The 27,786-nt window shown below is 44.4% G+C and overlaps 1 protein-coding gene across 3 annotated transcripts in view; it reads right to left on the bottom strand.

Annotated features, from left to right (window-relative positions):
* Positions 1 to 4,285: 4,285 nt before the first annotated feature.
* Positions 4,286 to 27,786, bottom strand: part of IDI1 (isopentenyl-diphosphate delta isomerase 1) — a 103,381-nt gene continuing 79,880 nt past the window's right edge. For all 3 annotated transcript variants that reach the window (XM_078663300.1, XM_078663298.1, XM_078663299.1), the window contains exon 5: positions 4,286 to 5,922. In XM_078663300.1, coding sequence (XP_078519426.1) covers positions 5,605 to 5,922 — 318 coding nt within the window. In that variant the 3' untranslated portion in view covers positions 4,286 to 5,604. The remainder of the gene's footprint in view (positions 5,923 to 27,786) is intronic.

The following is a 27,786-nucleotide window of genomic DNA, read 5'->3' as shown; positions in this document are numbered from 1 at the left end:
AGAACCGGGGTCGGCGCCGCCCGAGGACGGCGCCGGAGGCGACACCTGAGGGTCCGACGCCGGGGAGGTCGTCAGATCCACCGGCAACGAACCAGATCCCGAAGGAGGACCAGCGGCGTACTGCGGCGCAGGGCCCGAAGGCACCGGCGGCGTCGGAACAACTGGACCCCTCGGCGCCGGGCCCTCGGCGCCGGCGGCGTCGGGATAACAGGGGCCTGCGGCGCCGGGCCCGAAGGCATCGGCGCCGAAGCACCCGACGGCGTCGGGGCCGGAGCCGCCGACCCGCTAGGGCTCCCAGACGGGTCCGCTGGGCCCAGAGGCGCCGCGGAGCTCGTCGGAGGAGAGAGTTTCCTCATGGCCATGAGGAAGCGCTCGACCTCCTCCGGCGTCGCGTCGAGCCCAGGGACCGTAGGGTATGGGGCTGGACGGGGCGCCCGCGACTCCGACGTAGCCGCGTGGGCGGTGTCACCCGAACCCCCGGCCGCATCGCGCGAGCGTCGGGGGGAGTCCGAGGAGCGATGACGCCGCTTGGACTTCTTGTGCCGCTTACCCGACGACGACTTCGACCCGGAGGAGTGCGGCCTACTCTCGGAGCTGTGGAGGCTCCGGCCCGCGACCTGTCCCTCGACCTCCCATGGGATCGGGACCTCTCGCGGCGCGGGACCGACTGCCGGAGTTCGAGTCGCCTACGGGACCGCTCCCGCCTGGCTTTCGAAGAGAGGGCCCGGCAGTCGGAGCAGGCCTTGTCGTCGTGGTCAACGCCCAAACACGCGCGGTGAGGATCCGTGACCGACATCAGCCGGTCGCAATCGTCGCAATGCTTGAAGCCGGGCATCCCTATCGGCACCGTTTCGGAGTCGAGACACTCGAAATAGTAATCAAAAAGGATCAAAAAGTTTAGTCAAAATTGACTAGGGTTACTGCTTTTTCCAGATCTGCGCTTGCTGGCGCGGAAAAAAGAAGAACTGACGTCAGCACGCGGAGGCGGCGTCTAAGTACTCCGACGACGTCATCACGGCGCCCACGACGCCGACGACGGATGCAGAGCCGCAGACGACGCCTACCGACGCGCAAGGGTACTGCTACGCAAAAATTTCCGGATCCAGTCTGACGCCTGGGGATATTCTAAGGTAAGGAATCTAATACCAACGTGTCTCTTTCAGATAAGGATGACACAGATGAGGTGAAGGAAAACAATGAGGAGCCCGCAGGAACACCATAAGAGGAAAAAAGGTAATGCACGAGTTGGATGAAAAAGCATAGAGGTGTGAAAGAGAGAGAGAGAGAGAGAGAGAAACACAGAGCATGACGGAGGGGGGACAGAAACGCGACAGATAGTGGAAATACACATGCAGTCTTTTGCAGCGCTTAAGAAAGGAATGTCCACGCGCATTAACAAATAAGCAACTAATGAAATGAGAGTAATCATGAAGCCAACATATGTTAAGCAACAGGTGGGCAACCTGTTACTTGTGGAGAACAAGCGACAATGGCCATTGGCCCATCAATCTCAGTAACTGAATAAGTGCTTGGTGTATCACCACATCAAACCAGAGGAGATTAATCTCCTCAGAAACATGCTCTGCCCAGGGGACTATTTGGTGCACCTGGATCACAGATTCCTACACGTTTTCTGAAAGGGGTACATTTTTGAATCTGTACTCTGCTCTCCGGCCTTTCATCAGCACCTTGGTGCTTTACAAAACTCCTCCGGCAAGTAATGGAGTACCTCCATGCTAGAAGGATATGTACACTTCATTGTATAATAAGACAATATCCTCTTAATGGATCAATGTCCAAGGAGTACTCAAAGCCATTTGGAAACGTTGGGGACCCTCCTGCAGGATCTGGGTTTTCTCATAAACAAATACAAGTCAGATCTGGAGCCAAAGCAAAGGATGACCTTTCTGGATTTCATGGTAGATTCAATGGAAATGCAGAGGAGTCTCCCAGCCAAGAACAGCACATACTTGCAGTGAACTGAGGAGGCAGCTGACACAGAACCGGAATTCTCAAAAACATCTTGCACTGATCATGAAACTAGTAGTTGATTCATGCAGATTATATTTCCTGGTCAAATGCACTACAGAGCCCTTCAAAGATTGAAAGCAACTAACCTGGGGAAGGGTCTGGTATACTTAAAGGCTCTAGAGTTGTCCAAAGAAGACAATTCAGATATGCAGTGACGGATGGATCACAAAGAACTTGAAGGAGATCCTCGAATTAGCTCCAGATCTGGTATCCGAGTCCAAGGCCAGGAAGTTGGGCTGGGAAGCCAAGAGCAGGGAATCCACCAGTGGAAAGCAGGCAAACACCATATATATTGCCTGTAGATCCTAACTCCTCCTTGGTTGTCAAATATATGACCAGAGACCAGATAAAGTGCTCCGTCCTTCTAACGTTGAACGATATTTAAGCAATGCGGTGCATAAATCACTTGAAGCGGGTCAGTAGGGTGACCCTCGTTTGAAGGCCCTGGAGAAACTAGCCAATGAGTTCTAGCAATTTTGCCTAGATAACCAAGGGTGACGTACTGCACAATACCTTCCAGGACAGCAAAAGAGAGGATAAGAAGTCCAGGTATCTGCAGTACTCCAGTGCATGGAAGCTGGATGCAAGAGTGTTTCAGACCCCTATGGATAGGTGGAGTCAGTCTGTGGTTGATCTGTATCTCTCTAGACTTCCAGCTTCAGTTAGAGACTGGATCTGTGAGCAGTGGCAATGGACAAGTCCATGCACGAGTGGCAGACAGTATACGAGTATGCTTATCCTCAATTTACCATGATTATAAGGGTGATGGCTACGGTGGTGAAGCAGTCCGCAAATCTGGCTTTGATAAGAAATCTGATGGGCTCAAGTGTGATTTCAGATTCTGAGGAAACTTTCTTGGGATTAAACAATCTGTTGTTGCCATCATCAATACCTACTGACAGATCACCACAGAGCTAGCCATTAATTGGTTCTGTAGTGGATGCTACCCTTCATGGCATGGATTATTAAAAGGAACAGCAGGAGCTCTCGTGATTATCCACTTGAATGCTATGGGAATTCCCCTGCTGTGCTGGGATTCCGGGATCCTCATGCTTTCATGACGAGCTGTGCTCGTCATCAGTGTAGCAGCAGGCTACTTCATGACGAGCCCAGCTCGTCATGAGCGTGGAAGGGGTTAAATAAGGGAGCTTCAGAGCTCATACAAACTAGCTGGCCAGAACACAGATATGTTGAGATGTGGATTGGATTACAGATCAGTAAATGTAGGTAGAGCAGCTGGACCCCAGTTAGGAGCAACCTATGATTGGTAAATTGCTTATGAAGATACAGTTATCCCATGTGCCGGACCCCCAACATTCTCAACTGTGCAAGGAAATAAGGTTTTTAACAATTTTATTTCTTGGCACCTCAATGACCAATTGTCCAGAAAGGAGTGTTCAGCAAAACTGGTAATGATTGTGTGTCTTGTTTTGCTGGAGGGAACATTACATGTCTGGCAGGATGTTTACCCCAGATAAGTCACATTTGCAACTGCCAGCAGAACGAAATCCAGTATGCATATGATCTCATCTCGTAGCTTAGTTTAATGTCTGAAAGCTTGTGCATAATGGAGAAGGTTTGCTCTAAGGTGTGTTCAAAAGCTAGTAATCTTTATCAGGAAATCTTATTTCAGCAGTCCACTCTCCCTTCGTTACTAAACTGCTCCGCTGGATGATGGAGAAGGCTAGCATTTATGCTTCTGTTTTTGGGTCTCACTCCTAAAGAGGAACAATGGCGTTTTAGGCCTTCCTACTAGGATGACAACTGGAGGATGCTATGAATGCTACAGGATTGTCCTCTATGACTCTACTTTTATACAGTGCCACTTCAAATTGGTGTTGGGAGTAGCTTGGTTGGATGTTAGCAAGCTTTAAACTTAACACTCATCCTGGGTCCTAACAGTCACTAGATTTCAATTATCCAGAAAAAATCAGAAGCAGGAGTAAAGAGAGACACCTATGTAGGAGCTATCTTCATGTGAAGGAGATGAGTAACAGAAATGCTTTGCACAGCTTAAAGCAATTAAATCATCATCGGTAGAAAGACAACAAAAATGATACACATCTGCGACAAACACTGAAAAAAGAGTAAGGGGATTGTTTATTCATATGTTATATTGGTGAACAGGGCCTTCTGGTTGCTTGTTTAAGGTTACCTAATTTTTTGTGGATCCTGGGCAATTAGGTTAAAAGTGTTTTTTTGTCTACATTACTGTGATGCTGCTGTACAATAAAGCAAAACAAGAAACATGCAATCTCGCCTCCACGTCTTTAATAGAATCGAAACTTTCCTTCATGCAAATTCTGAAATTTGTCATTGTTACACCAAATAAAAAGAAGGTTTTACATGCTTCTTGTATAATCATAATGGCTAGGTTATTGGTCTCTAGCACTCAAAAAAGCACACCAAAAAGTCACGCTGTATTAGAAAAAATAAGATCACCGTTTGTCACACAATCATCATCTTTCAAAACAAGAAAAGGCATACAATTGTAACTTTTTAGACTTGTAGACTAATCCAAAAAAGTTCAAGCAAACATGAGTGTTCAATTGTTTTTGATGTTTGAGAGTAAGCACGCTTTCCCCTACATACAATAGAAAGATTTAAAGAAAGTCAATTTTTTATGCTGTAGAAACATAATTTATAAGCAGTATTTCCAGAACCACAACCTGCGCAAAAGAACCATAACACTATCACAGAGTTGTCTTCAGTCTTGCCTTCAATCTCAGGCTGGGAATTGTTTATCTTATTTGTTCATGTACACAGCTATTAATAACTACAGGGCTTAAAGTGCCATACAGCATGATTTGTGGCTAGTTTCCCATTAGAACAGAGTAGCTCTTGTGGGGAGCAGGGATGGAGGAGTAAAAACAAGCAGTCTTGAAATACAATGGGCAATTAAAAATTTTCCCCATGAAATTTGATGTGGTGCACCTTCACTACCTATACCTTGGGAGGATATGTGGTAAGTTGTATAGCTGAAACAGTTTTGAAAAAACATAGAAACAGTTGTGTAAAAAATGATGCGACTGTAAACAGGAAGATCCACACAAAACCATATTGCTAGCAAGTAGGTTGTAACATATATCCATCAATTACCCTGAATGAGAAGGTGCAATTGAGTGATTTACTTTGTTTAATAGTTTAGACACCAATCAGTAGGAACTAAATCTAACAAATGCAGTGCAATTAATTCCCAAAGATACATTCCCATGTTCTGGCATGGTGGGGGCTACAACAAATTAAATATTAGCCACCGACACTTATCCAAATACAATTTGCAGGAGATGGCGCATGGGTCAGTGTAAATTGGAACTTCTTCTATAAACGCTTTAGCCCTCTATTGCTTCCCAGCATAAAGTTCATAGCCATGACTTTAGACTGTATATTTCAATCAATATCTTAAAACATACTTTTCTTCTTCTGACACACGTTCGATGTCAATAACCAATTCAAACAGATTACCACTTCGGTAAATCCATTCAGCCAATGCAGATACTGGGAGAGTTGCAAATAGACAGCCACCGGGCCTTCCAACTAACTAAGACATCTCTGTGGCAAGAAAAGCACTTGTTACAGTCGGTGTATTTTATCATGGTCCTCAAAAGGATTCAAATTGTGCAAATTGTCCCACCACTGGTAAAGAAAATTTTCAGCAATTAACTTGAACCATGGAGTGATCTGGACTTCACCATGTTTTGCTTTTTCAAAAAGTTCCTGTAGCTCTTCCTTTGTCACATAGCAGTGGCTCTTTATTTCGTTAGGATCAGGATCTAGGGTTACATTTTTTTGAACAAACAGTATATAATCTATTTCATGTTCACCCCAAATTCCATCCGACTGCGCCTTGTAGTGAATTCGGGTAAGGTAGTGAAGTTCTTCAGGTGTCACCTGGAATAACAACATTTACCATTAATAAAGCTGGCCAAATACATTTGATCTCATAAGCATGAACTGGGCATGAATACAGGTAATTTGAGATTCTTTTTTGTTGCAGATAACTTAAGTTCATTCAAGTTTCCTGTAAACAAAAACTCAGGCCAATTACTCATTTCCAGTATAAATAATGTGAGTCAATCAAGATTTTCCAATCCATCAAGGATATTTTGACTACACAGATACTGTCAATCTTAGCAATTAGGTGAGAACGTGTACATTTCAAATAAATTCACGGATCTCTTCAAAACCCTTCATGTCATGTGAGTAATTGAACAAATCCTGATTTTACTCTTTGAATTCAGGTAGTTGCAGTTTTGAATATCCACTTATCTACAAGAGGGGAATGCATGATACAGGACATTGTTACTCAAAGACCAAGCAGAGGTGTAGGCAATACTCATGCCTCCAGTAACTTTAACTCAGCTAACTCAAAAAGTTCAGGTGTATTCTAGTCTGACAATTTATTCGTTGACATGTTTTGAGGCCTGAACATACAGTGTCCCTGTAGGAAGCTGGCTCTGTATATACTATACCAAAGTGAGATATAGTGTGCACAGAGTCCAGTGGAACCCCAAAGGTAGGCAGAGGTAAAATTAGATAGAACCTTAATCTCTATTTATGGTAGTGTGGTCAGGCAGTAAGGCAGTATAAGAGGACAGTGTTAAGCATTTGGTTTACACACTCAGTCAGCAAATGAATTCACACACTCAAAGACTGAATTTCAGACCAATTGTTTTTGTATAAAAAATATTCTTTTAGTTATTTTATTTTTAGAACCAACCAAGCCTGACACAGGTAAGCAATAAATACTTTACAGTAGTAAATGCTGATTGTAAAACAGTTCAATTGCAATTGTAAATGTACTATGGTTTGACTTACAGTATTGTTTCAGAGAAATGCAATCACTTGTAAATACAGTACACAGACTTGAATTAGATTTTCAGCAAAATAGCAGGCAAGTTACTTTTGGATTACTTTTCTTACTCATTACCGTATGCCTGGCTGCAGCACTGGGACATTTCCTGTAAACAGGCGAGTAAATGCGTTTTTGTTAAATCGTACAATTTTAAAGAATTTCTTTAGGTTTCAAAACTCCACACTTGGAAACTTTTTTAGGAAAAAGTGTCAATGTTATCCTATGGAGGAAAATATGGGCATTGGTTTTTAGGTAAGTAATCGGTCTTTGGAGTTGAGGTTCTGGGGTTAGACTCAGGGGTCCCCTAGGGTCTGTGATGCACTCTTGTTACACCCTCAGCAGCACTATGGCGGCCAGGTGCAGAGTGTTGAGGCCCAATGTTATCCAATGGGGAATAGGGGGCCTCCGGTTGGTGGCTGCTGGCAAGCAGGCCATTGGGTTGTGGGAGCAAAGCTCCTGGACTTTAGCTCAGGGCAAATGGGGAAACAAATTAGCACCAAAGGTGCAGCTTCAGCGGCACTAGGGCAGCCGGGTGCTGTTTCGAGGTCGGAAGCCCTGTTTCCAATGAAGAAACTCCGGTTTGCAAAAGCACTGCAGGCAGGGAGACGAAGAACTTTTGGGTTGCGACCACCACTTCGAGAGGTAAGTTAGGGGTTGGTTAGGCACCGTCGGTTTGAGCACAAAAGACCGTGGGTCGTCAGGTGCAGGGGTGCCTTTAGGAGTTGGATTTTCTTACCAGCTCCGGGTCACGGTTAGGGGGGGCCTTCTGGGTTTAGGCTGCAGGCATCAGCTGGAGGCTTAAGGCAGGCCAGGGGTCGCCGGATCTCGGTTCAGGATGGCTGGGGTGACCTCCTCGTGGTGTTTGCCCACTCGAGCTCGGGCAGTGGACAGCGGGTGCAGAGTGGGGCGGATTCGCGGTCTCCAGCTGCTGCCAGAGGTTGCAGTTGAACAAATCCGGTGTTCACATGAGAAGGAGAAGCAGTCTTTGGAAGTGAAGGCAGGCAGGTCCTCCGGGGTTTTTGAGGTTGCTGGCTGCAGGACACACCGAGATTTCGCAGGAGCAGGTTCGAGGGGGAGACAGGCTGGTAGGGCTGGGGCAAAGTCAGTGGTCGTCTTCCTCTTGTTAGCTGCTGCACGGCTGTTCGGTCCTCCTTTTCTTCTTGTTTCTTGTCTGGATCTGAGGAAGCAAGGTTCAGGGGTGCCCCTAAATTCTAAATTTAGGGAGGTTACAGGTAGGTAAAAGGCAGGGCCCAATGGGTCCCTTCCCTGGGGTGGGTACACCCCTATTATGCCACCCTACAGTGGGAGGGGGGCATGTGCCTGTCCCTGGTTGGCCGAGTCCCCACATCTTCAAGATGGCGTGGACTGAGCGTTGTATTTCACCTCACCTCCACCACCTGAGGGGTGGAGTTGGCAGAGGTGGGCATACCTCTCTTCCGCACTTGTTTTTCCCGCCTGTTGTCCCGCCCAAAGTGGGGGTCAAAGCCAGTAGGGATCTGTTGCCGACAGCAGCTATTGGCCTGGGGAAGCTCACAAAGGCAGCAAGCCTTTGAAGCATCCCCTTCGTGAACCCTGCCCATCCAGGGGGGGCGGGGGGGGAGGAGGCTTAGCACCTCTTCCCAGGTTGTGCATTGTTTCAGGCTCCAGAGAGCAGCAGGCTCTCGACCCAAGGGTCCAGAAACATGTCTGGTGGTGGCTGCTGAAAGCAGCCACTCAGCCTGGACACTAGTGGTGGGTTAGTTTCCAGGGGGCATCTTCTAAGTTGCCCTCTGTGTGCATTTTTCATTAAATCCCACACTGGCATCAGTGTGGGTTTAATGTGCTGAGAAATTTGATACCAAACTTCTCAGTTTTCAGTATAGCCATTATGGTGCTGTGGAGTTCGTAATGACAAACTTCCAGCACCATATACTCTTAATGGTAGCACTGCACTTACAATGTCTAAGAATGGACATAGACACTGTAGGGGTACAGGGCTCATGCACCGGTACCCTCACCACTGGTATAGTGCACCCAGCTAGAGGGGTGACTGATCTATGCCAGGGCAGTGGTTTGTAGGCATGGCACACAGGGATGTGTGCCATGTCGACTCTTCACTTTGTTCTGCACCAAAACACGCAGCCTGCAAAGGCAGTGTGTGAGTGTAGTGGTTCAGGACCTCTAAGGGTGGCACAATAAGTGCTGCAGCCCTTAGAGGCCTTCTCTGGTCACAGTGCCCTGGGTACCTCTGGTACCATTTACCAGGGACTGACCTGTGGCCAGAGATGCCAATTGAGTTTGTTTTAGGGAAAGAACACCGGCCCTGGGAACCTGTTTTGCAGGGACCCAGGGCACATGAAGTAAAAGTGCATCAGTAGTCTGGCAAAAAGTGTGGGGTTACTGCAACAGAAACCGACTTTCCTACAGTCCCTAATGCATCTAGCGGTGTTTAAATCAAATATTGCTTCCGATGCAATGTATGCAGTGCGGTTCACATAGAAACAGCTAAAAAACTAGCCACCAACTTTATTTTTATTTATTTATTCAGGTCAGCAAAAAACAATACAGACTTACACAGCATAGATACCAATACTACACAATTTACATATTACAGTGACATTTCACGTATTGACATGTACATCCTACTGTTATCTTTTTAGGTCGAGCAGACGTACTCTCAATGCGTGAGCATTGAGAGTGTCTGCTCGACGACTAATGCTGCCCGTTATTGGGAATGTGGACACCAATCTGACACGAGCGTTTCCTTCGCAGTTTTCACCGCGGGAGCGCCCGCGTCTGACCCGCGCATGCGCAGAGTAACAGCCCTTGCTCACACAGACGCAGGCAGACCCCACCCCTCTGCATGCACGCACGCACACACAGGCGAGCGCATGCACACGCAGGCACACACATACAGGCACACAGACACTCGCTCACACACACACCCCTCCCCCACAGTCACACACACGCACTCCAAGACACATACACGCACGCACATACATGCACAGCCCGCCCGCCCCCGCACCCTCCCCCGCACTCGTGCGCACACATGCTTCCCCCCCCCCCCCCCCACCGCCCCGCTCAGCAACCCACTCACCGGCTTCCTTCGTGCGGCGCTCTCCTCAGCTGCAGGGCCCGGCAGCAGGACTCTTCTTCCCTCCTTCGGCACCGGGGCGCAGGGTAGGCTCCTGCCTGCTCCGGTGCTCCAAACACGGCTCCAATCGCGGCTCTTCCGTGGGAGGCGGGGTAGGCTCCCGCCCTCCTACTTCCTGTTTCCTGTTGTCGCGCCGGCCTGCCTGACTTCCTGGTCGCAGGCCGGCAGAGTGATGGCGGTGATTTGCGGTATTTATTTATTTAGTTACTTATGCATTTTTATATATCGCGGACTTTACCCGAAGGCGGTATTTATTTATTTATGTATTTATGCATTTTTATATAGCGCGGACTTTACCCGAAGGCGGTATTTATTTATTTATGCATTTTTATATAGCGCAGACTTTACCCGAAGGCGGTATTTATTTATTCATGTATTTATGCATTTTTATATAGCGCGGACTTTACCCGAAGGCGTCAGAGCGCTTCACATTAGGAACAGAAATGAAACATAATGAGAAACATTACAAAAGAACAGGTTGCAAAAACATACGTTACTTACATAAGGTAATAGTGACAATTGTGAGCAAACAAAATACATGAGGTAGTAAAAACTATAAGCAACCAAAAATACATGAGGTAGTAAAGGTAATAGTGACAATGGTGAGCAAACAAAATACTTGAGTAAAAATTGTGAGCAACCAAAATACATGAGGTAGTCAAAAGTGCACAAGAGGAAATGAAAGTGACAAGTGTGCAGTTATAAGAGAAAACAGAGTATAATTAGAGGTATAGTCCTGCAATAAGTGCTAGACACTCAGGCTCAGGAACAAGCGTTACATGGGCAAGGTGGCACTTGTGCAAGTATCAAAGGTAAAGACATGTGAGCGGTAGCAGCCGTGTGTTGCAAGGGCAGAGTGGTGTGTGCATGTTACAAAAGGGCACCGAACACCAGTACATGAAAAATACTGCAAAAAGGCAGACCCTCCAATCACAGGCATACACTGGGAAGGCACTTCCATGGTCATGGAAAGTAGAAATTATCAGTAGTGGGAAGTCTTACTCACAAATAGCAAGAGGACGTGAATTACTTTTGGAGGTGTCTCTGGAGGAGGAGAACTTTGAGGTCCCTTTTGAAGGCCTGGGAGGAGGCAGTGGTCCGGAGCTTTTTTTTGTCCTCTCGCGGTTTGTAAATACAAAACATATTGCATTACAAATGCTATAGGTATCACATTTGCGAAAGTTATAACTATTGGCATTGTAAATGACGAAGCTATTAATTTAGGTATTTAAAAAAAAGAAACATAAATAAAAACTTTGCCATTTACAATACCAAAAGCTCAAACTTTCCTAATGCGAGACCTATTGCATTGCAAATGCTTGTTTAAGGATATTACCCAGCTACATCCTTGTAACTACTCACGACCTGTCCCAAGTGTCCTCAGCCTACATGTTTTATGCTCCACCACACCCGTTTTCCACAGCTCCCTTCTCCTCTGTTGTTCCATAGAACCCCCACATTTAAATGTTAATATTGTGCTGTATTATACATTCATCCGTCAGTTTGTGTGGATTGGAGGTATTGTAAAAGTGGTTCCCAAATATCCCTAGGTCTAGAGGCCTGCGGCAATTCTTCTGAGCCACCAACTTTATAAAGCTTTCAAAATATAACCACACAGAACATATTTCCAGCATCAATACAGTTGGGTACTACTATCAAAGGAAATTATGTTCGAAATTGGTTAGAGGCTGTGTTTAAAGTATTTGCGCAACACTTCAAACAGTAAAACAATGAAAAACACCACCAGGTTAGGAAATTAGCTCTGATTTTATGAAATAAAATAAGATTAAAACGCGAAAAATCCAATTAGTAGGACCGGACATATTGATTTTTAAAATATATATGAAAAATAGCACCAAAAAGCACAAAGTGCTATTGGGGAATCAGTTCGTGCCAGACCGGGACAAGGTTACAAGTTCAGGCCGACCACAATGGAGCATGGGCCGGCTACAGGGACCAAGTTAGGCCTGCTAAACAGAGTACCTTAAATCCTCGTTGTGGAGCTTTGAGTGGATCTGCTTCAAGGATGCATTGTGCAGCAGAGGCAGATTCTGAGTTGCAATGAGGCTGCGGTGCGAAACTGTGTTGCGTAGAGAAACCTGTTGGCTTGGCCTGCAAAGTCCAGAGTCAAGGATGCAAGGGGCAGCAGAGGCGATGCGTTGTTTCTGATGAGCAGTGAGGCTGACGTGGACAAGGGATGTCGCGCAGTGGCAATTCTGAAAGCGATGCGTTGGTCTCAAGATGCGGGAGGCAGCGGTGGTGTATGTATTTTGTAACCGGTCCAATTCATGCAGCAGCAGCAATGTGTCAGTTCTGCTCGAGGATGAGCCGCTCAGCCAAGGAGATGAGTCGGTTCTGCGTTGCTCAGCAGAGAAGATGTTCCGCTGGCAAGCACCTTAGGCCTACTTTCAAGGGTCCTGACCTGGGGTGGCACCACTTGGCAAGGTAGACTCACAGCAGCACCGTTTGGCAGGGTAGACTCACAGAGGTGCAGTGGTGGGAAGCATGTTATCTCCCTGAGGCTCCAAATCAGAAGGCCAACCAGCTAGCCCTTGGAGTACCTCTGGGTTCAAGTGATGCAGGTCCAGTCCGTCTCACACAGGTAGGGAAACAACAGGCAGCAGGGCAGCAAGGCAGGTGCTGTGGCAGGGTGGTCGGAAGTCTTTGATGTCCCTGAGACTTTAAAACAGGAGGCAAGTCCTTGGAGTCGCACTCTGGGTTCTGGGGTCAAGAGATGCAGGTCCAGTCCTTCTCATCTAGGCAAAAGGACAGATCAGCACAACAAAGCATGAGTCCAGCAGAGTGGCAGTCATTCAGCAGCAAAGTAGTCCTTCCTGGCAGAGAATCCACAGGTCCAGAAGTGTACTTAAGTGGTGGTGCCTGACGTCCAGTACTTGTACCCAGATGTGCCTTTCGAAGAGGGAGCGACTTCAAAGACATGCCCTTGAAGTGCACAGATGTCTTCCCCCTTCCTGCCCAGACTCACTACAGGGGTAGGTCGCCCATTGTGTGTAGACAGGACACAGCCTATTCAGGTGCAAATGAGGCTGTACCCAGCTCCTCCCTCCCATTTTGCCAGAGATGGCCCATTGAGACGCAACCAAGCTCCCATTGGGTGTGGCTGTCTAGGAGGAATACACAAAGCCCAGCTGCCAACTATACCTAGTCATGTGACCAGAGAGAGGCTACAGGCACCAAATGGCAAAGGCAAGAATATGGCACTTTCTAAAAATGGCATTTTCAGAATTGTAATTTACAATCGGACTTCACCACAAGTTAGGATTTTAAATTAGGATTCCAAAGACACTAAACATGATTCCGTTATATCTTCACATTTGAAATTTACATTTCAAGATGTAATAATGTAATCTCAATATTATCCTATAGGAGATACAGGCCTTGCATCAGTGAAAACGAATTTAAGAGGTTTTTCGCTACCAGGACATGTCCTGCCTTTTAGATACATTGCACCCAGACCTCTGGGTTGTCCAGGGTCCATCTTGGAGGTGATATATATATATATATATATAAAAAGGGAGGGGTTGGGCCTGGCAAAAGGTTTATTTTGCCAGGTTGAAACAGCAGTGTAAACTGCACACAAACAGACTCTGTAATGGGAGGCCTGAGACATTGTTAGAGGGCTACATAAGTGGGTGGCACAAGCAGTGCTGCAGGCAGACTAGTAGAATTTAATGTATAGGCCCTGGGCACATGTAGTGCACTTCACTAGGGACATACACGCAAATTACATATACTAATAGGGTATGAGCAAATATTACCATGTTTTGGGGAAAGAGCACAAGCACTTTAGCACTGGTTAGCTGTGTGCAGAGTCCTAATACTAGAAGAAAGGAGGTCAGAAAAGTGGAGGAAGGCAAAAAAGTTGGTGGGAAGAACACCCTCAGGCTGTTCGGTCTAGCATAAATAAAACACTCTTATTAAAGAATGAATGCCTACATTAGTTTAACTCATGTATGGTTGCAACCTAAACTGCACAGTCCAATTTTCATATTCGTTGCCTTGTTCCCTTTTGTTGTATTGGAACCATGAACAGAAGGAAGTAATTCAAGAATATAATAACAAAGGTGATCCCTCCTGATGGCAGACTCTAGAGGAGGGGACTACTGAAATACACATTACGTTCAAACCACTTAGTTTAAGTATTTACATTTTATGTTTGTACACAAAGCAGATTCCTTTGTAAGTGCATACCCCTCAGACCGTTACTAACTTACGGTTCCAGACATAAAATGATTACTGTTAGAAATGGGGTCTCTAGTTGGCAGAGGTTCGCACCCTGTCCAACCAGGGACCACCACTCTAGTCAAGGTAAGTCAGATCCAATCCCTAAATTAGCCTGTGCTCACCCTCTGGTAGCCTGCCACACAGCAGTCTGGCTTAACTTGAGAGGCAATGTGTAAAGTATTTATGTAACACTTACATTACAGAAACTCACTGAAAACACCTCAAAAGACTCCACCAAGATTTAGAAAAATAGAGAACATTTAGCTGAGTAAAACAAGATCAAAAACGATAAAAATCCTATCTGTCGAACTCGAGATATGAATTTTAAAATAATAAAGGCAAAAACATTGCTTAGAAGTCAATAGCGCTAAAAGGTTACTTGAGTTCGTGCTAGACAGAGATAAATCTGAAAAGTCAAGCCAACTACAATGAAGAGCGTTCCAAACAGGTCCCACCGTAAATTTTACCTCCTCAAGTTGAGCCAAAAGTCCTCTTCACGGGCAGGAGGTTTACCGGGAGCACGGTGAGCAGGGGTGGGGGCTCTGCGCACCCCCCTCCCGTAATACAATCAAAAGGACCCGGGAGGTGTTGGTCCCCAGGGCATAAGAATTCCATAGGAGGGTGGCCCTGCGCACACCCCCTCCTTTAATTTTTTTATGTGACATGCTCCCAGGACATGGCCAACCCAGGAGCTTTTTCCAAAACAAGTGCAGAAGCCTGTCCTTGCCCCCCCCCCACTCCTTGATTCACAGCTCCTCGTGGATTTCAGTGAAAATGCTTTTTTACCCTGCCCCCTTTTCTTTTTAAAGTTTTTTTTATGGGTTTTGGCTGATATAGGCAAATCAAAAAACGCTTTTCCTATGGAAAGCCCGTCCTACCTAGTTACCCACTGGCAAACACTAATAAAAATAAAATATATATGGGGTGGGTGAGGGTTTAAGGTGGCTTAAGGTATCAAGGGTATTTTTAGGATGGGCAAAGGTATTTGGGTGGCAAGGGTACCTTTAGGGTTTAGGGGGCAAGGGTATTTTTAGGGTATATGGAAGGTAAGGGTATTTGGGTGGTAAGAGTTATTTTAGGGTTTAGGGTGGGTGATTGTATTTGGGTGGCAAGGGTATTTTTAGGGCTTAGGGTGGATAAAGGTAGTTGGGTTGCAAGAGTATTTTTAGGGTTTAGGGCGAGTAAATGTATTTGGGTGGTAAGGGTATTTTCAGGGTTTAGAGTGGGCAAAAGTATTTGGGTGGTAAGGGTATTTTAGGGTGGGTAAAGGTATTTGGGTGGCATGGGTATTTTTAGGGTTTAGGGAGGGTAAGGGTATTTGGGTGGCAAGGGCACTTTTAGGGGGTAAGTGTATTTGGGTGGCAAGGGTGTTTTTACGGTTTAGGGTGGGTAGGGGTATTTGGTGGTAGCTTATACTCAGAATTTAGGGGTTGATAAGGTAATATATACATACACACATACATTTATAAATATATATGTGCGCGCGCACACAAATATACATACACACATATACATACTTGTGTGTGTATATGTATATATGTATGTATGTGTATGTATGTGTATATATATATATATATATATATATATATATATATATATATATATATGTGTGTGTGTGTGTGTAAATATATATATACTATTTACAGGCAACTTGTTGTTGGATTTGTGAGCGGCCTGCCTGAGCCGCGGAGGAAAGCCCCATGGCTGCTTACAGCCTGACTGTGACAGCGCCAACCGACGCTGCCGCTCTGGGGACTTGGAGCTGATTTTTGGAGGAACAAGAAAACATCGGGGATTCCGAGTCCTGCAATACACCCCACTTGGTTTTTAATCCCTGAAACACTAGAGTCTCAGCACGATAACTCACTTGAGGAATACCATGCACTACGAGTTCCATAAGGCCAAGGGAGTGGCCACGCCCACAGGGGCGTCACACATCGTTTAAAAGTGCTGCCAGAATAACATCGTGCTGTTGGCTCAGAAGTCCGTTGCCTCTGAAGAAATGCTACCTGCATGAAACGCGTCAGGCTGGACTAGGCTGGACATTATTCCTGTGCTGCAGCACAAGTTCCTCGATGTTTCCCCCATTAAAGATTGATGGCTAAAGAAATTTCAAGACGTGGGCACCTCTATTTACAGGCAACTTGTTGTTGGATTTGTGAGCGGCCTGCCTGAGCCGCAGAGGTAAGCCCCTAGGCTGTTTACAGCCTGCCTGTGACAGCGCCAACCGACGCTGGGGACTTGGAGCTGATTTTTGGAGGAACAAGCAAACATCGGGGATTCCGAGTCCTGCAATACACCCCACTTGGTTCTTAATCCCTGAAACACTAGAGTCTCAGCACGATAACTCACTTGAGGAATACCATGTACTACGAGTTCCATAAGGCCAAGGGGGTGGCCACGCCCACAGGGGCGTCACACATCGTTTAAAAGTGCTGCCAGAATAATGTCGTGCTGTTGTCTCAGAAGTCCGTTGCCTCTGAAGAAATGCTACCTGCATGAAACGCGTCAGGCTGGACTAGGCTGGACATTATTCCTGTGCTGCACCACAAGTTCCTCGATGTTTCCCCCATTAAAGATTGATGGCTAAAGAAATTTCAAGTCGTGGGCACCTATATTTACAGGCAACTTGTTGTTGGATATATATATATATATATATCCACACAACTTCTGTCTCACCGGTGTAACACCACAGAATTACGAACCACCAAGCAGCGCGTAAGTATTCAAGTCAGGTTTATTATCCTTTCCAGGGTCAGTTTTGGCATAACGCGTTTCGGGTATATATATATATATATACATATACATATACATATACATATCTGCTTGTGAACAAGGGCTCCTGAGCCCGAAACGAGTCTATGCTGCCACTTAAAAATTAAAATAAACAATCTTCACCTACCTGATCCTGTGGTCTGTCTTCCTGCTTCGGCGTTCCGAGGACCGGAGGTTGCTGTGGAGTATTACTATATATATATATATATCAACGCGTGTACCAGAAGCGCGTCTCAGGAGCCCCCTCGCTACTTGTGGCTTGGAGAATCTGGACCCAGTCTCGGCTGTCTTCTTTTTCTTCACGGTAGTGAAAATCTCCAAGCCCGCCGGATGTCCATTTGAATTGATGCCGGCTTAATGAGGCATTTTTCCTCCGCCGAGCGGGTTACACTGTTTTCCCGTTCCTGCAACTTTGCCTTTTGGTCTCCGGTTTGCGAGGTTGGGGACGCGAGGCGGCACCTTCATCTTCTTGTGCGTGCCCTTTTCCTGCATCAACCCCCGCCTTTGCTACTCTGGACATTTCCAGCAGCGTCCCTCAGCCACACTTACCTGGGAACAACGAGTGCATCCTGGGTCATGTAGTCCGTGGACTTCTCCGGACCGGCTGGAAACTTCACCTGTGAGGGGCGGAGCCAATAATTTGCACCTATCAGTGTGCGGTGGGGTGTATTTTACTGCAGGACCTTTGGGACTTCCTATCACACACACTGCAGGCGATGATGAAGGCCAATCCAGGCCGAAATGCATTCGCCATTACTTGAAGATTAAAGTGTGTTGCTTCGTCAATCCCCTCTGAGGCTCCCGCTTCTTTCTTTGAAAGGAGGTTTCTTTTGCATATATATATATATATATATATATATATATATATATATATATTGCAGAATTCACCAATGTCACCCTGACCATCGGAAGTAGCCGCAAAATGGTACTAAACCTGTGAAGGCTTTTGGAGTGTTGGGGTAACACTTGGGAAGTTTGCCAAGAGCAGCATTGGAGAAAAATTGGAAGTTGGATACCGGCAAGAGGCACTGTGGGACTTGAAGTCCGGGGATGAAATGGAACTGTGAAACGCCAGGAAGTTAAGGTGAGCAAAATGATACCAATGAGACCTGTGTATTTAACATGATAAAAGAATTAAGAAAGTACTTTAAACCTTAACTGAACGAACTTATTTGATGAAATGCACAGAATAACGGACTGCCTCTTTAAAAATATTGGACGTTAGTCCTTCTTCAATGCCCAAGCCACGTTTGTAATAAACTAACGAACCCACCATTAATTGAAAGCATATGATTAAGAGGGATTCTACCTCGAAACGCGTCATGCTGTTTTTGCCGAAAATAAAGTCCTTTAAAGTACGCTGGTGTGGCCGGTCTCACGTTGCTGGTATCTGCTTGATATATATATATATATATATATATATATATATATATATATATATATCAATCGACTGCTTTGTGCGCTTTGACATTTGCCCACTGCTACGCGCCATGTCAGCAGACACGTTAAGGGGGCGCGTGGAGGCGTCCAGGGGCATGTTTACGGACCCGGCCGGGGGGGTCCGTTTCCAATACCATTCCAATTACTGTGCCAGAAAATAAAAATAAAAACGGAGCCAAGGAACTGTTTAAGCGCCTTGAAAAATGTAGTAAGCGAGAACAGTCCAAATGGTGGGAGTTCACCTCATTAACCGGTTATTTAGATGTGGGGCGGGTGCCGCGAGCACTGCGCATCATGTTAGCTCCCTCCTATGAACAGCCTGATCCACTAATGCTATCTGCCAGGGCGCTCTGCAACTTAGACAATTCTAAACGTTTAATGGCCATACTTGTCCAGTTTGCTGAGAGCGATAGAATTAAGCTCTTGGATGAAATCACTGTAATCGAAGCTGAAATTGACAAACTGCCTCCTTCTCCTGAACTTGATAAATATAGAACAGAAATGAATACACGCCTAAAACGAGAGGAGGATATTATCAAAAGGAGAAAGGCGTATAAATTTCAACGCGACAGACTGGACTACGAAAATGGCCAGATCTTCACATTTGCAAAGAGGTATGACAGCATTAAACAGAGTAAGATCACCAATACTACTGCTGCCGTTAACACTACAGGTACTACAGCAATCCCAGAGCAGATTGAATTGTCCTCATTCTCAGGGGACAGCTCGCAACCTGAAAGTGAGTCTGATACTGAAGCAAGGCGACAACAACGGTCGGGGTTTCGAAAATTCACTCCAGCGCAGGAGTTGGAGTTGGTCCAGCAGGATCGCAAACTAACCCTGCGCTCAGGAACACAGTCAGCCGCTGGCAGCAAGCCAACAGGAACCGTGCAGAGAGGCGGAAAAGTAACAAACACCGCAAACGCAAGAGGAACGCAAAGGAAACAACGCACCAGATGGCAGTGGAACAAAGCGCACCCAGCGCCTCCCCAGGAGTAAATGTCATCCCCCATGCCAACGACAATGCTCATGCAGTCATCAATCTAACTGACATTGTTCTGACCCCAAAGGAGACATCCATTTTGGCGTTAGGATTAACTTATAGTCCTCGTGGCGATTTTGATTATGCCACCACCAAGATTGATGTGTTCAAATTTGTGCGCAAATTGAAACTGCGAAAATATCATGACTCACGCACAACAATGAACTCGCATGCATCCAATAGCACTCAGCCTGTTGCATCTTCCCTGAATACAACTAATGCAACCAATGTAGCGGCCACCTTGGGAGCAGCCTTGACACAAGAATTTTTCGAGCTCCAGGAGGTGGAGTTCCCCTCCCAATCTGACAATCAAGTAGTGCTCGGAGGAGAACCTTACACTGCCTCATGCCCGACACCCTTCAAACCCAAATCAAAATTTTGCCCACTCATGATTAAGGACAATGTGGATTTATTTCATGATAGAGTAACCATGCAATTGAAGGAACTACAGATCAAAAATGCCAACAAAACTAAACGTTACAACTACAGGGACAGTGAATATCACAAATTAATCAAAAAACTTAGTGCAAACAAACACTTGGTGATAAGACAATCGGACAAAGGTGGCAACGTGGTCTTATGGCCACGTAAAATGTATTTAGAAGAAGCCCTAAAACAGCTCAATGATAGGGACTGTTACAAACGCATCACCTTACAAGATGCCCACATGGCTAGAAACGAAATATATTCCAAACTTTCAGCCTGGAGGAGCAAAGGCCTGCTCACTATGGATGAGTTCAAGTTTTTAAAAAAAGATTACCCAGTCACTCCGGTTATCTACTTCATCCCTAAAGTGCACAAGAACTATCAACAGCCACCGGGCAGGCCCATTATCTCTGCTTGTAACAGTTTGTTGGAAAATATGAGTAAATATATCGATTTTTTCCAGCAAGAGTTTGTGAAAGGACTGCCATCCTTTATCCTAGACACCAGTGATTTACTCAGAAGACTCATTGATTTCAGATGGAATTCCAACTATATTCTGGTGTCCATGGATGTCACCTCATTGTACACCAGCATATTCCATAAGGATGGACTTAAAGCGGTGCAACATTTTCTCGGAAAGAGACTGAATTGTTTCCAGGAACATTCGAAAATGTTGTTAGATATGATCTCAATCTGCTTAGAGAACAATGTCTTCTTGTTTGCTAAACAACTATTCCTACAGACCAGGGGAGTGGCAATGGGGGCCTGCTTCTCTCCTAGTTACGCCTGTTTGCACATGGGGTACTGGGAGGAGCAGGTCCTCATGCTTGAACACTGTGCCACTATGAATACCAAAGTGAAATTCTGGTCAAGGTATATTGATGATTTGTTTTTTATATGGGATGGCACTGAGATGGAAGTGAGAGATTTTATCAACAAATTGAATGTCAACAATCTCAATATTAAGTTTACCAGTAATATCAGTGCTGAATCCATTGTGTTCCTTGATGTGGAAATATATGTCCGGGCACGCAGTCTCCACACCAAGTTGTACCGAAAGCCCACAGCGGGCAATACACTGTTGCATGCTGGAAGCCATCATCCAGCACACCTGCTACGAAGCATCCCCTATGGTGAGATGCTTCGTGTCAGGAGAATATGCAGCAGTGAGGAAGAATGCCGGCTGGCACAATTCCAATGTAAGGCCCGATTCCTTCAAAGGGGTTACAAATCTGAAGTTATAGACAGTGCAATTCTGAAAGCTAATAGAATGGACAGAACAGCACTCCTGGGCTCAGGAGTGAAACAGGTGGAACCACCCGTCAATAGATCTCGAGAAGAGACCAGGTTGATCATTGGTTACAGTAATCAACATAACAGTATCCACAAGATAATCAAGGATAATTGGTCACTCTTATCCAATGATCCTGTCTTTGGCCTTGACATGCCCAAATGCCCTAGCATAACTTACCGTAAAGCTAGGTCAATGCAAGACAGCCTGGTGTCTAGCAGCCCTGAGGTGGTAACGGGATCCTGGTTAAATGAAAGCAAGGGTTTCCTGAAATGTTTTATATGTAAAGCTTGCAAAAATGGCATCAGTAAATCTGAAGTGAACACGCCACTTTCTCCGTTTCCGATCAAAATCAAGCAAAAACTGAACTGCAAATCTGGATTTGCAGTTTATGTTTTAGAGTGCCCTTGTGGGCTTAGATATGTGGGCAGTACGAGGCCACAAGTCCACAAGCGTATTTTACAGCACTTGCGAGCGATCAGTAACGTTGATCCTTCATACCCTGTTGCCAGGCACTTTGAAAAATTTCATGGGAAAGATGCTTCCCTGCTTTCGTACTATGTGATAGACTGTGTTCCTCCCCAGAGGAGGGGAGGTGATAGAGAGTCCCTGCTGCATAAATTAGAGACACGCTATATTATTCTATTAGATACCAAGACACCGCAGGGTCTCAACACTGGGGAGGATTGCCACACCTATCTATAGTAACTTTTGATCTTGAGAATTGCACATTGCACTTTAAACATCATACTGTGATTGCTTTTAATATGGCCAGTAATATGAAATTCCAACATGCATCCTGGACCCCTCCTGACCTTGAACGTAACTTTTCTCTTTTTTCACTTTATTGATTCAACAATTTTGCACTTTATCACGGTAGCACTTTTTTGCCATCTTGACATGTTTTGCACTAGTTACGCGTATTTGCACAAGAATCAATTGTACTGTTTACTTTAAATACCAATGCATATCCCATTTGGGTAACTCCCTCACAATCACATATCAACTGCATCATCAGTGTCCCATTTTTCAGATGGGGTGCTGTATTCTGATGAAATGCTCTTTAAATGGCAATGTTTAAATGTTAATATTTATAGCTTTTAACTTTTTTACTCTATTTTAAAGGTTTTTTAGTGAATATTGATAAATTATTGCCATTTCTTGTGTGTATATAGTGATTGACGTACAATGTGGTTCACCACTTTCTGGTTGGAATATGTATTTTACAGATAATGTCCAGAAACTATTGAATCATTTTAAATGTGCATTTTACAGCATTTATGCAGTAATTAACTATGTGGGGGGAAAAATGAGAAATAGTATTTTTTCAGTTTTTATGACATGTGATGGCACTATTGCACTTTAAATAGGTGGTCAGCCCCCGTGACGTTGTCATGTGATCAAGGCTATCTCTAGCCGAAACGCGTCATGGCGGACTGGTGCTGGGCTTAAAAACCTAATAAAATAATATTGCACCACTTTGGGTCTTGCTGGTTCCTGTCTGTTCGTGTGGATGTACTGCTGTGCCTACGGACCTTTTGGAACTTGACATACCTCATATATATATATATATACACACACACACACACAAATCGCTTCGTGAGTGGGAGCCCATGACCCTGCAGGGCAGCCTCGGCAGGCCACAGGAACGAAGCAGCCCGTGAATAAGCAACCAGCATCATAGCAGAATGGCCGAGGCACCGGTTAGGTTTCAGAGAGCATTTATTATGCCTTTGGGCGGGACCACGTACTTAATCATCTCTGACGCGTTTCAGCTTCTTTGCCTTAATCATAGAGGAATTACTGACATCTCAGTTCCATAATGCACCTCACGGTAAGTACAAATCCAAGCACAATGTCTTAGTCTTTCATGGTGCATAATTCAAATAAAAAGGATGCTTTTGTCGTGTCACCACATTACCGTAGCAAATGTCTCTCTTAAACATCACAAGACACAATGAAATATCCGTCTTGGCTCCCTTGCTCCTCTCCTTTCTATCTGGTGAATGTTTGGAAAATCCTGGAGAGGGTCAGTCTCCAGCATTAATATACACAAACAAATCGCTTCGTGAGTGGGAGCCCATGACCCTGCAGGGCAGCCTCGGCAGGACACAGGAACGAAGCAGCCCGTGAATAAGCAAAAAGCATCATAACAGAATGGCCAAGGCACCGGTAGAGTTTCAGAGAGCATTTATTATGCCTTTGGGCGGGACCACGCACTTAATCATCTCTGACGCGTTTCAGCTTCTTCGCCTTAATCATAGAGGAATTACTGGCATCTCAGTTCCATAATGCACCTCACGGTAAGTACAAATCCAAGCACAATGTCTTAGTCTTTCATGGTGCATAATTCAAATAAAAAGGATGCTTTTGTCGTGTCACCACATTACCGTAGCAAATGTCTCTCTTAAACATCACAAGACACGATGAAATATCAGTCTTGGCTCCCTTGCTCCTCTCCTTTCTAAATATATATATATATATATCTATATATATATATATATACGCTTTATACTTACCTGTGAAAAACTAAGATTCTCATTGTAAAGGCACACGTGTACAGGCATATACATGGTAAAACTTTGCGTGGTAAATGCATATGCATGGTAATGGAAATGTTGTAAAGGCATGGATGGTAACGGCATACGTGGTTCACTCATAAATCTGTTCCCAGTCAACCAAGGGGGGAGGGTTACAGGTGGGTGGGGGGTGGTTTGAGGGAGTGGTGCATTCCCTCAGCCGACTAAGTAAGTGTAATATAGTGTACAGGTCAGAGCAAGGCACAACCTGTATCAGAAAGCCAGGCCCAGACAGTATCTTGTCGCTTGACCAAAAATAATCCCAGTTGACACAGTATTTCAGTACCCAAAGACTGGCAGGTCGGAGAGAACTCCACTGTTCAAACCTCAATTTTATCGATTTATTTTTTGTGATGGGGAAACTCCAGACCTCATCCTACAGTTAAATTCCTACTATCCAACATTCCAACACCCTTATCAATGAGAATGGTACCCTTGTTCCTGCCCCATCTGAAAAGTCCACCCGCACCTATGGGGTACCATATTTATTGTGAAAACCATAGGAATGCAGTGTTATACATTCGAGAACTTTCCATCAGAGAAATGTAGGGAGATTTTGTTCTCGATATTTGCTGGACAATCTATGTAAGAAAAATTTGTGAGATCACCACAAGACATACCACTTTGAACTTCCCCCAGGTGTCTGGGTTTTATAAATATCTTGGGCTGGCAGCTTTCCCTTGGTGATGTACAACCCGGACCAAGTGTTGAGACTACACACATCAAAAATTCATAGCAGTTTTCTTGGCTTTTCCATGGTTGCGTTTTGGGCATATCCTGCCCAAAGTCAAGAAGTCCACTTCCAGGAATGGGCTCCCATTTTTATTGGAACAAGTATAGCAATGCCAGGTGGCAGGACGTTTGCCATTTCCAACAGATTCCAGGACTTTCCTTCTTAGAAATGTGAGGATATTCTTATTTGTGAAGCTAATTTTGTCACCTGCAGGACATTCTGAGTTAGCAGAAATAATGGCACCTGAGCAATCGCACTGATCAGATCTCACCTACGTTTATCCTTTTCAGAAATGTCTGGAGTGGAAGGGTTCCCCCAACTGCCAGATGACCCAAACGCCCAAATAAGGCTCCAATCTGCATCCGAAAGGAATGCTTTTTGAAAAGGACAGTCCTTTTTTCCAGGCTTTCCTATCCTGGGCATTATACCCTCCCACTCACATATGGTACCATTTTTTGTTTTATCACAATTTGATGTTATTCTTAACAAGTATAAAGGCTCTGGGCTCCTCGGAGTCTCTACTTTTTTTGTAAAAGTTGGAGTTGGTAGGTCTGTGTGGATGCCAGCAAACCCCAGGACAAAATACGGGAGGCAATCAGAAAAGTTTACCTTTATTAAATATTATTTAATCCATTCACATGGTCGCATTTGTAAATTTTACCTGTCCTGTGCAAATGGCCCACCCACATATATTGACACTATTTTTTATTGGGATGAAGTGTGGGAACCTAGAATGGTAAGAAATGGATCTTTTGACAACCTCTGTATTGTTGGCTTCCAATTGCAAGTCAGTGTGCACAAACAAAGTTGAAAATTGGGGTGGGGGACCCTTAATCACTTGGCCTAATGCTTAATCCAAAATTCAGAGTAGTGCTAACAACATCTAAGTAATAGATGGTCAGTATTTAATGACTAATTACTGTATGCCACACCACTTTGATACTTCTGGGTATCCTGCGATTTTGGATAACTGACATACTATATGAATCACTGCAACAGGGAAAAGTCAGATGGGGGGTAGCAGTTATCACGTTTATAATCTGCTTTCAATGTAAAAATGAACAAATTAAAACAACTTTGCTCATTTCTCTTTTTTCATTGTACTTTCACAAAATTTTTATTTCAATAATTACCTTCTTTAGGAAAAACTTGAACAATCTACACAAATAGTCCCTTGCTAAATTCAGGATTATTCCTAGTTTTCACAAATATGTAGCATTTCTGTTCATCTAAGGGTTACACACTGGTTTCCCACACCAAGTGCACAAAGCAAGAAACCGTAAAATAAGGACATACTGACAACCACTTTGCAAACTGCACAAACTTATTTTTTTTAAATTTGTTTTACAGTGTTTCTTTTCTGTGATCTAGGGAGATGGCAATTGTAGCACAACAAACCTCTTCTTGAAGCCATTTGTAGAATAGAAGAGATTTTCTTACGCAGCAATTGCTACCCCCCTTTAAAAAAAAATTAAATTGGCACGCTCTAAGGTAAATCCCAAAACGTGGGTATCTTTCTATACCCCTATATCTGTGGAAAAAAGGACATTTGTCCTGTATAGCTTTTGTAGAGAACAATGTTATGAAGGCTTAACTGCAAACTGGCCCAAATACCAAACCTGGCACAAGCAAAGGCAATAGGTTGCCAAAGCTAATATGCCTAGTTTGAAACTGAAAATGCAAACCTGACCTATAACTTGTCTCATTTATACTGCATGCTGAGGCCCAGTAATTTTTTTCTGCACCCCATGAAGACACAAGATTTAAATAAATAAATAGATAAGGTTAAAAAAAAAAAAGCTAAATATGGCATCCGCCTGCTCTCAGTTTTGAAAAACTGCAATCTGTACTTGGAGCAGACTGCAGAGCCATAATTAGAAATACTACTCTCCAACCAGGCATAAGTCCTTGCTCTAGTATGAAGCAATATCCTACTTAGGCTATTGCCATAGAACCTGGATTCAGACACTAGGTTTTTGCAGCAGTACCTTTAAGCTGTTACATGAGGTCCATGGAGTCAGACAAAAATCATTTTTAAGCAGGTTGCAGTACCTTAGGTCAGTGGTTCTTAACCTTTTGGCACATGTGGACTACTACTTAAATCCAGGGACCGTGTGTAAGCAATAACTATGATTTGAACCATAAAACAATATAGGGAAATACAGAAAAACGTTCTATATCAAACCATTCAAATAAAATATTTTGTAATTTCTGGAATCACAAACACACAAAAATATAAATATCAGAAGTTAAATTTTAAATGGGAAGGATGGAGCTTTTCAATATTTGGTTTCATTTCTAAAAGACAATGTGATGCTAGACTTATCACTTTATCCTCTTTGTTCTTAATGCATGCCCGTTTTGTCGGCACAAGTCAGTGCTAAATTTGAGGTTACCAATGGTCAATATTACATTCGGTTTGCTGTACTTGTTCTGCTCCCGGGAATCAAACTAAATATACTGACATAACTTTTAGCCTCCAATTTCGAATTTACAGATCTCTTACAGACATGCAGTTCATTTTTACGTTTGTTTTTATGTATGCAGACTTTATTATTCTGCTAAAATTGAATTTTCTAAACGGATGTGGGCCCCTTGAGAAGATGTTCTCAGACCCCAGGTTTAGAACCACTTGCTTAAGACATTATAAGAGGTGGCAGGAGCCACAACAGAAATCCTAGTTTCAGTGACAGCGTGGAATACCGTGGGGTACTAATGGAGATCGCTATAGCTTGACACAAGTCCTTGCTGTAATTTTTGCTCTAGAACCTACAGCAATTACCAAAGGACCTACAGACGTTCACCGCTGCCATTTCAATTTCAGGATACCAGAGAACTATGAACAGAAGTCCAAGAATGCCCTTAGTTGAAAGTAGAAACAATGACAAAAAAGTTCTGTGTTTTTATTTTCAGCAAGACAGATCAAGGAAAGTGTGTGACTGCTACATACATTTTCCTATTTACTTTCACTAGTCAAATCATTTTTGCTTGCTTTCCAATTCCTAAATAAAAACGCCAATGCGGGGTTATGACAATAGGGATACTCAAACATTTAAATGCAGCTTCTATGTCTTGTGGAAGAAGTGTTTTTAACACTGATGGGTAATAACATGCATGTAGATGTCGAAATAAGCCTAATTGTGCATCTGAAACAGCAAACTGTTGTATTGTTTTCTTATCCAAGTGACTGTTGACCTCAGAAGACAACAATGCTATGGTAACTGTGAACGTTGGGA

Source organism: Lissotriton helveticus, chromosome 10 (genome assembly GCF_964261635.1).
Source record: "Lissotriton helveticus chromosome 10, aLisHel1.1, whole genome shotgun sequence".
NCBI lineage: Eukaryota > Metazoa > Chordata > Amphibia > Caudata > Salamandridae > Lissotriton > Lissotriton helveticus.
The sequence above is the reverse complement of the archived record's forward strand: the minus strand, read 5'-3'. Positions and strand labels throughout refer to the sequence as shown.